The sequence below is a fragment of the Pholis gunnellus genome (assembly GCF_910591455.1).
Source record: "Pholis gunnellus genome assembly, chromosome: 14".
Classification (NCBI taxonomy): Eukaryota; Metazoa; Chordata; class Actinopteri; order Perciformes; family Pholidae; genus Pholis; species Pholis gunnellus.
In genome coordinates, this window is record NC_136541.1 from 8,719,131 (window position 1) to 8,732,146 (window position 13,016).

At 40.1% G+C, this 13,016-nt stretch overlaps 1 protein-coding gene across 1 annotated transcript in view; it reads left to right on the forward strand.

Annotated features, from left to right (window-relative positions):
• LOC306706709 (guanine nucleotide exchange factor VAV3-like) overlaps positions 1 to 13,016 on the forward strand; it is a gene marked incomplete at its 5' end in the record, with an annotated part of 40,967 nt that overhangs the window by 21,712 nt on the left and 6,239 nt on the right. Inside the window, 10 exons of the mRNA XM_079173873.1 lie at positions 159 to 260; positions 755 to 846; positions 1,675 to 1,697; positions 2,194 to 2,218; positions 3,707 to 3,837; positions 6,293 to 6,358; positions 6,606 to 6,640; positions 6,788 to 6,904; positions 10,792 to 10,879; positions 11,334 to 11,463. Of these exons, the coding sequence (XP_079029999.1) occupies positions 159 to 260; positions 755 to 846; positions 1,675 to 1,697; positions 2,194 to 2,218; positions 3,707 to 3,837; positions 6,293 to 6,358; positions 6,606 to 6,640; positions 6,788 to 6,904; positions 10,792 to 10,879; positions 11,334 to 11,463 (809 nt within the window). The remainder of the gene's footprint in view (positions 1 to 158; positions 261 to 754; positions 847 to 1,674; positions 1,698 to 2,193; positions 2,219 to 3,706; positions 3,838 to 6,292; positions 6,359 to 6,605; positions 6,641 to 6,787; positions 6,905 to 10,791; positions 10,880 to 11,333; positions 11,464 to 13,016) is intronic.

A 13,016-nucleotide genomic window follows, 5' to 3' on the forward strand; every position in this document is an offset into this window, starting at 1 on the left:
AAATGGTAAACGTATGTGAGCATTTTAACGTGTTGAAGTTATCATTTAGCTCAAAGCACAAGTTGTGAGTGCTGCATCACAGAGCTGCTGGTATGGCTGTCGACTCTTGTTTTTCAATTTAAAGTTCATTTAACCATTTTTTGTTATCTTTCCCTTAGATCAAATATTCGACCAGAGAAAGCCAACCACAACACCCACCAGTTCATGATGCACACCTTTGAAAGGATCACTTCCTGTAGTTTCTGCCACCTCTTGCTCAGGTAGTATTCATACATTATGAACAGACTCTTTTGGATAATTATATAGAGCTGATAAAGCACCTGTAGACCTGAGACAGGGTGGACAAAAACTGTAACTATCATTGTAACTATCACTAATCATTATGTTATTGCACTGGTCTTAAGAAAATACACTTTCAAATCTTTTGCATATTGGAGGTATAAAAGGAACACCATGGTATTTTACATTTAGTCTTCCGTCGGTTTTCCTCAGGCAATTTTTGAATTTAGCCTCTCGCGTAACTGGAAATGGCTTTTTAGCACTGGGTTTAAATTGAAATAACCAGGGACTACAGACTGTTAGCTGTCTCAGTTTTCAGCAGACAGTATCAGTTTTATGGTTTTGGAAAGCTGAAGGACATTTCCCGTGCCATTTTTATTTTCTTATCTTGACTGCAACAGATTCAAAATGTCAAGGTATATCTTTTAAGGACGCTGTTATACATAAAATATAACCTGTGTTTTACTGTGTCCAGGGGCATCTTTAACCAGGGTTACCTCTGTCTGAAATGTGGGCTGGGGGCTCATAAGGAGTGTCTGGGTCGACTAGGAATCTGTGGGAGATCAGGTGAGATGGAAACCCCCAAAACCGATTGTGTGTACACTTTGTTGCACTAAGTTATCGTGAAAAAGTATGCCATCATTTCCATGATATTTGCTGTGTATATTTATGTCCCTCAGAGAACACATCCTAACTTTTTTGGTGTCCTTTCCTATAGCGCCACCATCGGGCCTCAATTTCTACTTGTACACCAAAATATCAAAATCTAAAAGGCAGATTGTCATGAAATTTACTGAGCACATGTATGCTCCCTAAAGGAGGACCTCTTTACATTTTGGGCACTCCATGAGCTGTCCTCGAGCACCACACATATGCCAGATTGTACATAAGCTGTGTAACAGCTGGCGTACTATTGACTTTGGTGTATTGATTTAAAAAAAACGTATCTCTCTGGATGATGTAACCTTTGACCTTCCCTTACTTTGCCACTCACAGGCTCAAATTTCTACTTACCTTCATTTCCCCCTTAAAGAATATAACAATTCTGTTATTAGAAAAACTGCAAATTACACATGATGTTTAGCACTTAACGCTGAATTATGCCATAAAGATATTTAGCAGTTGTTGCATTATACTCATGTGTCAAGCTTTAGCTCTTTGTCACAAGTGTGGGACATTCGTCCAGGTCCGTTACCCTCCGTGAATACAGTACACAGACAGCTAAAGGCAGCTCAGGCCATTGACAAGCCTTCTCAGCAGAAGCACTGTGGTCTTTATGCATTCTGAGGCGTGATGAGGGCCAGCAGAGGTTGACGGTTGAGGTTGTATGTCAGGAAGCCACCACACACTCATTTTGTATTCTTCTCACTGTGTCTGTCTCTCACCTGACTGCAGATTCTGCCAAGCCGAAAGCCAAGGTAAGTCCTGGACTGCTTCTCCTCTTTGACTTAGACACAGACATAATAAGTGAAGCATAACATAGCAGATAAGATAATATGACACACATGTAGAGTTCTGATTGGCCAGACAACACATAGCAGCTGGCCAATGAGATCCCCTGCTGCTTCTTTAAATGTAAGCAATAGTGGAACATTCCTGTTTCTTCAATTTGTGACAGTTAATCTAAAAAAGGGAACACTCTATGATACGCAGGTGCGTTGTAGACAAAATGAGGATAATAATCAGAAAGAAAAAAATGCTAATAAACAGAACTCCTGTCTGTCTTTCACTATCAAAAAGGTTAGACCACACATCTAAAGAGTACAACACTCACAGATGATTGTATGAAGAGTATTCTTCAGGTCAGACTGAACCTGCACAAGGAGTAAGAATTGCCTCTCTATAACCTCTTTCTGCCTTCCTTGTTTTCATTTTTTTTCTCCGTCTTTTTTTACATTTGCTCTCCAGCCGCAGGAAAACGCAACACCATCAGACCCAGGTCAGTATGGCTCGACCACTTCACCACTTTTGTGGACCTGCTAAGGGCTTTACGTGTTACCTCTGAAGCTGCTTTCATCTTGGCTCTGCAACAAATCAGAAACACAGACGGGATGAAAAGGAGATGGTTATTTGAAGGCCAGAGTGAGACTTGGAGGAGATAGATGGTGGTTTAAAGCTAACCCTTGGATGTTATAATACCCCTCCTCACATTTGTGATCATATACTACTCAACTTCCCAGCCCAACTTCAAAAAAACAAATGCAGTGACATGAATCCCTCCTGCACACACACAGCGTTCAAAGGAGGAAATGAGCAACAACAGTTTCCTTTTGACAAATATATTTGAGTAAGAATAACAAATGAATAATAGGATGCAGAAGGAATCCTTATCCAATGCATACAAAAAAAGCCCTTTTCTCACCGTATGCCGTGATGCCTAAACCCAAGACGGCATTGAAATGAATTGGAGTGGGTGGAATCATTATGAAGACTACGGCAGGAGAGATGCTGGCAGAAAAGCACTTCCAGCAGTCTATATGCCTCGGCCTCAACCGCTGAGCTGTGCCTTTGTGTTAAATCAATTTCCATAAGGGGCTTTATGAGAAAGACAGCCACAGCCATGCTTATTGTTCTTATTAAAAACATGAATGTTAGATATTCAATTCATCTGAGGTCACTGTCAGCCAATAGTTTCCTCGGGCTGGTTTGCAGGGGAGCCGTGGCTGGCAGGGAGATGTGCCTGAGGGGGCTAGATGTGTGAGTCTGTGGAGAGTAAGTGGCTGTGTCTTTTAAGTTGGCAGGGGTGTTTAGTCTTAGCCTCAGCCGGATGCTTGTGGCTGTGTTTGTCTGCTATGCCGAGGAAAGATTGGAGCTGCAACGTACAGGAATCAAAGAGATTAATTTCCAGCAAGAGTAAATCACTGCTTTCTTTTAGGATGGTGCCATTTTCGTGGTTTGTGGAAAATGTATGTACATGTTGGGGATCAATCAACATTGTCTCACTCGCCTTTACTGATATTTAGTCAGGCAGATAGTTTTGGTTGTTTTTTTTGCCCATGTTTTGACATATTTATGCATACATATCGTTTTGCATGTCGGCTAGGCTACAGTTGGCTCTTTTGAGAGTAAGAGGTCCCTGTAGACTTGAAAGCCTTAGAATAACAATTTCAGTTAAAGTAAGTATTAACATCAAGTTTAACTCCCCGTGTCTAGCAGAATACTTTGAATATCTGAGCTTTCCATTTTAGTCACAGTCTGAGCAACATAGCGCTCTGTGATTCAAAGGCCTATTACTTATTCCTAGATCTCATCAGTGGTGCCCTTGTACTTATGTCATACATGGTTGCAGTATTTTTGATCTATTACCTAAAAGTAATGATGAATCAGCCTACACTCTTTCACCTGCTGTATGCCCCTCTGTATAAGACTCTCTGATAAATGTTTAAAAGTGTGAGTATAGATGTGTTTGTATTCCCTGTCTCTTTAGGTCTACCCAGGATGGTTGTGATCAGAGACTACAGTGGCATCCCCTGTCCCCAGTGTGGGCCCCCACTAAGCATTCATGCGGGGGATGTCATTGAACTGATGTTTGCCGACCTGCACAGCTCCTGGTGGCAGGTGCGTGTCACTCAGCTCATCTTGGTTTTATCTCGACATCTGTGACTCCGTGAAAAAATAACATGTCACGGCTCACCGGGTTGGCTTGGTGCACGCACCGTCTCTGCAGTGTTGTGGGTTTGAAGCCGTGTTGTGTGTCACCTCTTCTCTCTTACTGATGGATGTCCCACTCTCTGCGAAAGCTTTAAAAAATATATTAATGGGGTGACATCAACAATTTATCTCCCTTTGGCCATTATTGTTAATACATTACAAATTATATTGGGGTTGTTTCATCACATTCTGTGTCCTGTCAGGTGAGCCATGAATTTGACATTATTATGAGGTCAGCGTTAGTTAGAAATATCCGTCGAAGATCTGTATGAACTCTTCAGAACCACAGTTGCATTAAAAATAGGGTATTTGTCTGTTCTTTCACTCCTCAGATTGAATCATAGCCTACAACAGATGATCTAACCAATTAGTGGCTTTAGTTGATTAATTGAGTGCCACACTGAGACAATAAAACAGCAGACACTGGAGCCTCTGGAGGATGTTTTAATGGTTGGTGCACAACCTCATGTACAGGCACATTTAGCAACCATCTCATGAGGTCAGCCAAAGGTCGAGAGCATTTGACCTTATCTATTTTTGAAAGGATGGTCGATTTATCTGGGGTCTTGCGGCAGCCTCCCTAGCTGTTTCTCACTCTGCTTTACGGTGGCATTAAAGCCTCATCCTCCAGTTGGTGCTGCTCCAATCAGACTGCAGTCTTTGCCAACGGCACGGCTGGGAGTTGGCGGTTAGCCTGATTTCCTGTGCTCCGTGTTTCTCTCTGTTGTGACAGAGCACAAGGTGGAGGGTGAGGACATGAATGCGAGGAGACTTCTTGTAAGCCGATAGAACGGCAAGCAGAATGTCATGCAGCAGACCTGATGGCACTGCATTGTTTGTTACCATGGTAACTATGCTGGGAGGAGATAATTAAAGGAATTAAATGATAATACACATTTGTGTCAATTACTGTCCTGTGCATAATTATACTGCAACAAGGCTTATTTCTTGCATGGCAGTGAAGGATTGCAATGATATCAATAACACGGGTGCAAGGCGATATAAAAGTGTTCTCCAAAACACAAATGTAATTTAATAGACACTGTATCAATCATGATAAAATGTTGTCTGTTTTAAATATATTTATGTTTTGGAGTCTATGTTCTTTACATTCACATATCGACAAAAGAATTCTGCAGTGACTGCCGAATGCATGTCAACAGCTGGTGGCAGTAATGAGCTGAAAAGTGTAGGGTGCAGTCATAAAAGAGAAAACGATTAAGAAGTGTACAATCTCAGATGCATGCATGCATGCATGCATGCAAAAAAGCAATGCAAGTGCTCTCAACAAGTTTGTTTGGTCTTACGGTCACACACAATGCATTTGGGTGGGAAACACTGGATATAAAGAAACCCTGTTTGTTTATAGTGAAACCTCCACAGGGTACCTTTAATCTTCAGCGTCCCCTGTGGCGCCAGAGGATGGAATTACAGAACATTGAGAATTCATATCCCCTGTTACCCAGGAGGCAATTATCCCCCATCCCACTGGCAGAACAATACAATCAATCACTGTAATTTCATTTGATCCTTTGGCTGCTGCCTCTTTATGCCAACAGAGTAATAAGTTTAATCTTTATCATACGCTTATCGAAGGCATAACAAATAGAGAGGGGGTCTCAAAAAACCTTTGATGAAATGTTATTACACAGAATGAATCATAGAGATGAGTAAAGATTCGCTTTCCAATCTAGTTACTGCCGGGGCTTGCACGGTCCCAAAAAGCATTTCATACTCTAATAAAGAGGAGTGAGGAGGAAAGCATAAACAGGGCAGGAAGCTGAATGAGGAGCTTACACTTACTGTCTTCTCAGATTGACTCAATGGACTTCAAATTGACCTCAAACTCATAACTGGTAACTCAAATTATCTTGAGCTTAATATATATATATATAGTTTACAAGATGTAGATGATAGATAATTATGGTTTTGAAATAAATAGTTTTTTTTTCAGTTGGAGAAAAAAAGTCTCTTTACACTATGTTTGTTGAAGGAATTAATGAATTTCTAAAGCTTGTGTTGTGCTTGAGGCAGGTTAGCTAAAATGCAATTGTTAGTCTTTAGTGCAAGCCAGAGAGCTCACGCTGTTTGGATATTCAAAGACCAGAATAAGATCCATTATTTAGTGTTAAACGAGGCTCTTGTTTTGATGCAGTACAAATCTAACTGCCGGCAGAGTTTGAACCATAATTAACTTGGGCTGCAAATTAGATGTACTGCTTGTTGTGTGCTAATTGCTGAGGATTTATTGAAGCGAGTATGGGAGGGGAAGAGAAAAGGAAGAGAGGAGAGAAAGCGAGAGAAAGAGGTGTATTTGCTCCCAGACAAATATAATGCGATTAACAGCCAGTTGCCGTTGCAGGGAAAAATTCTGGCGACAACCAAGATTGGCTTCTTTCCAAGTGACGCTGTGAGGCCTTGCCCATGTGTAAGTGTGCATATTTTTCACAATCAATAAGACACATTTAGTGTGATTACAATGCATTTGGTGGATAATGGCTTCTGTTGATGTCTTGGCAAAGAAACGTAGTGCTTTTCAATTGCACTTTTTCGCTGTAGAAGAGTGATTTTAGCCATTAGATGAGGCTTTAATATCATATTACCAAAATGACCTCCACCCCTCGTGTATCGACTCCATAAAAACACAAAATAACCACAATTCTTTTTCATGCCAGGTTCCAAAACCTGTCGATTACTCTGCCCAGCTCTGGTAAGCAATGAAAACAAATGGCTGTAGATTGCTTACGATAACCACAAGTCGTTTTCACTTTTTATTGATTGTATTGACTGTTCTCATCCTCATGTTCAGAATGATTGATTGCAGTGTAAGGGCAGCAGTTGTTTATGGGTGGTTCAGGTTTGCAGGTCCTATAGAGAGATACCAGGCTGAGGTGGAGCTTCTGGACCGAGAAAACGGCACCTATCTGGTTCGACACAGGAGTAAAGAGTGCACTGAATACGCCATTAGTATAAAGTAAGTGACATGAGGGCTTGTTTTCATTTATTTCCAATCCAATTCTACAATGTTCACACACTACAGTTTACCAATGATGGTGGAATAAACAAAACACACATAGTCAGCAGCAGTCTTGTGGGCTAAAAACACCTTATTTTGAGAGGCGAGCGGCGAGAATCATTCAAGCAAACAAAATGCCCACATGCAAATAATAGCTCAGCACAACAATGGTGTGGTGTATAAAAACAAGCAGCTCATCAAATGTTAAAAGTGGATGGGCCGCAGCAGAAGGAGGTCATGCTGTGTTCCACTCATGCCAGTGAAAAACAAGAAGTTATGGTGACTTTATTATTATGAAGTATGGAAAAAAGTTTGCCTGGTCTGATGCACAGTTGATGCTAAAATGTAGATGTGGGGAGAGAATGAAGTTTAAAGGGTTGTTTCATCCTAATTGCAAATAAACACATTTTCTCATTCACTGTCGAGTCTTATCAAGCAAAGAGTTTTGCCCACATTTGATATATCTGTCTTAAAGCTTTCAGCCTCTTAAAAAAATATACTATTGTTCGTTAAACTTGGGGCCCCTTGAATTTGAAAGATTTTGCAGTAATCATGTTATGACATTCATCATTCTGAAAGCTAGCTATAGATTGAGAAATGGCATCTGGATTTGTTAAAGAAGGTGCAATGAGTCAGAAAGTATTGCTATTCATGAAGTTACTTTGGTAACTTTAGCTGTGAGCTAAAATAGAATCAATTAAGTGCATTCGACTAATGTCTTTTTCACCAAAATGTCATGGTCATATGAAGCCTGCAGCAGGATGTTGTTTGTGCCATAACTTTAGTGAATACATCTCTTGTTTGCGAAGAGCCTGAAATCAAGAGGTGGGCATATCAGCAGCTGCTTATTACATTTATGATTTTTATTTTTATTTCTGTTCTTGTTCAGTACCACAGCAGTTCACTGTTATGAGGATTGTGCACCAGGTCACTAACAATTACCCGTTGTTTTTTAAGGCTCTGAGTATCAAACATGAAACTCTGCGTTAGCTACAGGTAGATAAATACCCCTTAATCTGGGCAAAGAAAAGCAGAACTTTCTCCATGACTAGACACTAGAGGTAATTTAGAATATGCTCTTCTAATTTGAGAATTCACCCTCTCTGTGTCAGTGGCACAAGGTTTGTTTGAACCTACATCATACCTAAACGTTGTTGAGGTTAATTTTAGTTGACCCTGATGGTCGGCTCAGTCGATGCATCTCAGCTGAACGCAGCATGGGGAAGAGGTGGAATTGGGTGAACTATTTTACCATCTATCTTTTGTCCGTCTCCTCTGCCCAGATATATGTTCAAGGAGAGCCTGATAGCTTTGCATCATAGTATTTGCTGCACTTTGGCTATCAGTCTTAGAAATGTATTTCAAAAGGAGGCTAGCAATGCATTGGAATCTACGATTAAACATCCATCCCTTTAGGCCTCAATCAATGGCTGCTTTATCTGCAAGTTGAGTGCCTCCGTAGCTGTCTTTTGAAATACAACACTGGCCATTTAACCAGTGAAAATCTTTCAGGCTGCATCAAAGCTTGTTCAGTCTTTAAAAAAGGACTATCTAGTGCCCCCGACCTGACATGGCAGCTCCAAGAGATTATAACGATTTGAGGGTGCACTCTGAAATAGTGTTTGGATGTTCAGACTATTTAGCCAGTGACACGCCATTCCAGCCCATTTGGTTTGGTGGACTCATACCGTCCCTCATTCACAACTTTGATGTACAGGGCCGGTTTCTGAACACTCCAATCCTAATTGCCTGTCTCACTGCTTAAGATCATTATCAGAATGGCCGTTTGAGATAATGGAGCTTTATATGAGAGCTGCTGCTAATCAACTGGAACTGTCTGGTGTCACTAGACACTACAGTTTGTGTGTGTGTGTGTGTGTGTTGAATGATGTTCGTGTGTGTTTGTGCGCGTAGCCTTGGGAGCCTATAGGAGGAAGGAAATACTCACCAAACAGGGCTCATCTGTCTTCATGTGTTATGCACCATATAACTCAACACACATCAATAATGTATGACCCGCCATATATTCATAATGTATGAATTTGCAACATGATCATATGCTTCTCATGCGTTATACACTGCATTGGAAGATTTACAATGCAATATACAGCATTGTGCTTTCAATTGGCTTGACAGCAAACCCCCCCCCATTGAAGCCTGCAGTATGCATGTACTGAACAGTGTGTGTATTTTCAAGATTGGTCCGCCATATTTTTCAACAAAGCAGCTTGCCTGAGCTACTATTCTCACATGACATATGATTAAATGATAATTTCATTATTAAATTAAGCCTATAGCAGACAAGCTCACGTACGTTTGACAGTTATTTGTGATACATGTTTCTATGTTGGATTAATTGAGCACACTAAACGCGTCTTTGAGGGAAGGGGTGCTTGGTAAAAGAAATTGGACATAAGATAATTAACACAGAAAGAAAATAGAGAAAATAAAGTAAATAAGAACATAAGAACGTTACCCTTTTTCACAGCAGACATGTTGACTAACAGCAGAAAAAACACAGGCGGAATTAATAAGGGCTGCATTCCATTTAGCTTTACTGCTTTCAGAGCCCTGCCACTGTGTATCCCGGCTCACCAACGGGGCTTAGTAATATACTTAAATGGAACAAAGCTATCATTAATTATGTGAAATGCTCCTTTGCTTTTCCTACTATTTGTCAAAATGTTTGCCGTGAAAAATACCTATTGTTAATGGCGGTGACATTAAATTAAAACATTCAGCTTCATTGTGGTCTTTTGGAGCAACATTTGTATCTTTTCCTGTCAGTACAAAATGGCAATTCTTCATTAGATTGGCAGAAAGTACATACTATAGATTTAGTACACAGTATGGAAGTGGGTCTGTCTTATAGAGGTGTAGCAATGCTGCATTCCATTTACCTCGGAAGTCAGAGATTGGAGCTGGGAATGACATCACACCCAAGGTGATGGCGTTCCAGTACCACAAGTGGGAAGTTGATATTACTTCTAGCCAGGTTAGCCATTGTTAGAAATACCAGTTGATGAGAACGCTTTATGTGGTATTTTGAGGTCGGGTTGGTGAGGTTCTCCAGACTCTCCCGAGTCGTAAATGACTTCAGGGGGAGATCCAGTTGAAATTTCCGACTGGGAACTTCCTACTTCCCAGTTCAAATGGAACGCACTAATAAGTAGTTATCCACACCTGAAGCTGATCAGCCAGTCACTACTAGGTGGAACAGTTTGTCCATACGACTCAAATGTTTGGCAAAGAAACCATTATTGGATTAAAATCATGAATTTAGTTATTTTACAAAAGAAATTGCTGCTGTTGATTTGGGGGACTTTTTTGCTTTTCTGTTGTGGCACATTTAAAACAATAATATTTTATTAGTTTAGCTTTTAACTCCATTATTTAAAAGCTGAGTGTTTGCAACAATACTTCAATATGATTTTTTTCTTACATTATTTGATTTTCTTGGTAATTACTCCATACTTTCAGCCTCTAATGCCTCTTAAAACATTTAAAATCAAACAAAGAAGAGAAACCTCTGTTGGGTATAACTGTTTTACCTGCTATGAAAGGTCCCAATCAGACACTGGTATACAGTATTGATTCGTCTTACAGGGTAAGACTCAGTAATCCTTTGATGCTTCTATTATTATATGACTTAAGTGTATTGGATCTGATTTCCACAGCAGGGAAAACCTGAGGTGTTCTTGTCAAACAAAGTTGCTTGGCGCAGCTCAGCGTGGTAACCAGCCATCAGCGGAGACAGACCTTCGTGACGGTTCACCATAGAGACTGGATTGATGTGGAAGCATGTATAGTTGATTAGCAGCCCATCTCTTATTTATCCTCCACAGGTTCAACGATAAAGTCAAGCACATTAAGATTCTGACCAAGGATGGCTGCTTTTACATCGCTGAGAGTCGGCTGTTCAAGACTGTGCTGGTAAAGGTTTTAACTTTGTATGGATTTAAACTACTGTAGCATTAATGAGTATAATCATTTTGACATTACATTGCTTTTGCAGCACTCTGGAGATAACGCATGCATTTATATTGTACAATGGTTAGATATGTCTATTTTCTCCATTTGTGTACACACTCACAAAGCTACGAGCGCATGTTTTAAGCAACTGCCTGTATCTCAGTGGCTAATAATAGCTGGTTGTCAGTATTGCACTTGAGATGGGCAGATATAAAGATAAATTGAAGTTAGTTGCCCTTCTTAGAAACACTTCCTCAGCAGCTGATGTATTATCAAGATCGAACAAGCAGCCAAGCCAACCTGCCCACACAGCTTTGCTTTCATTTCTATCCATTTGTAAACAAAGTCAAGTAGATTCACACTGGATTATCATTGTTAAGGGTGTATTTTGTTTGATTGTGTTTGTTTTACACAGGACTTGGTGGAATACTACAAGCAGCATTCATTGAAGGAGGGTTTCAGCAGTCTTGACACCACTCTGCAGGTCCCCTATAGGGAAATGTCCAATGGAAGCATGCCCAAGGCCATTACCAGGGCTGGCAGTGGTGAGTCTGCTTCACAAACATCCACATTTCCTTCCCTGAGACTGTGTATGACAGAGAGAAATGCTGCCAGATCAGATCTCGAGCCGGTTACAGTTGAAAGTAATTCTAAGCTTTTGTTGTGACCTGTTTGGGATACAGTTTTGCTGTAACTGCAGTTCAGATAAAGTAAAGTGAGTTGTTTTTCCCTGGGAAGTAGTCTTGTTTGTAAAGCTTCTGTATGACCAAAACACCCAATGAAACCTGACATTCTTCAGGTCATCAAATAGAAACAAAAGAACAAACTAAGGGCAGAAACAGTTTGCTGAAATCCTCCAAAAGTATCTCACCTGCTATATTTTGTCACTATAGACCAGCTGATGTACTGTATTGCCTTCTAAGAACTGTAGAAAAATGTCCCACCTTACATAACAAAATCATGATGGCAGAGCTTTTGCCTGGTTATTAAGTTAAAACTGTGTCTTAATACTTGAGGCAGTCCTATCTTTGACCATCGGGACATGCTAAAAATACTTAGCGCTTTGGGAGACGGACCCCTTCAGTCTTCTTTTGTCATTTGGAAAATGTTTGCCATTGCTTTCTCAAACTAGTAAATAGTGCTAACTGTAATTTAGTTTGGTGATGTCAGAAAAAAAATATATTTATATTGTCAAAATATTTTTGATAAATTGGCTTTGTAATAAATCCATGACAAGGGATTTGATAGGTTTTGTGTGCTATATTCCAGTTCTCATTTATTCCAAGATAGTCATCAATTGTGATCTATCATGTTTCTATTTATTCATGCCAAATGATAAATCACAAAGTGTTGACATTTATACCGTCAAATGATTCATTACTGTCAATGTACTTTCAACCTTTTTGCCCTGTTGTCATGGAATTGTAGATGTTAAAATTTCTTTTTCATGGCAAAATATAATACAATAATTATTAAATAAAATACAATATATAGACTTACTCTGTCTAACTCAAATATGAGAAGCTTTCACATGGTCAAAATGAAAGATGCACCCAGTTCTGTACTGCTAAATACCGTCACCGTGTTTATGAGGTGATTATTGGCTGTTAGTGGAAAAGCAGCAGCTTTGATTTTAGCCTGGCGGCCTTAACAGGCATGAATAAATGTACACGTGTGCTTAAGTTTAACAAGTCCAGTTCCTGCGTCATTAGTGGCCCTCGGGGACAGAAGCAGATGCTCATTCAATCTGAGGAGGCATGTGAAGGAGGAAGGTCTTGTGGAAGAAGCAGAATAAAGGAAAGAGGCAGGTTAGGAATTGAGAGTCTGAGAGAGAGAGACAGAGAACAGAGGTGATAATGACAAAAAGGTGTAGAAAGTGAGAAAGACAATGATGTAAGAATGGGAAAGAGTGCGACAAATGGGAGGTAGGAAAGAGTTGGAAATGGAGGTTACAAGTGAAAAGCCCATTTATCAAAGGGTCCTCTGTAGCTTTTTGTAGTGGAGTTAATGGGTTAGATTCAACTAACCACTCTCTTGTCTGTTCAGTAAATACAGAGCAACTTATGCTATTTTTAGCTTAGTGTAAAGACTGGAAACG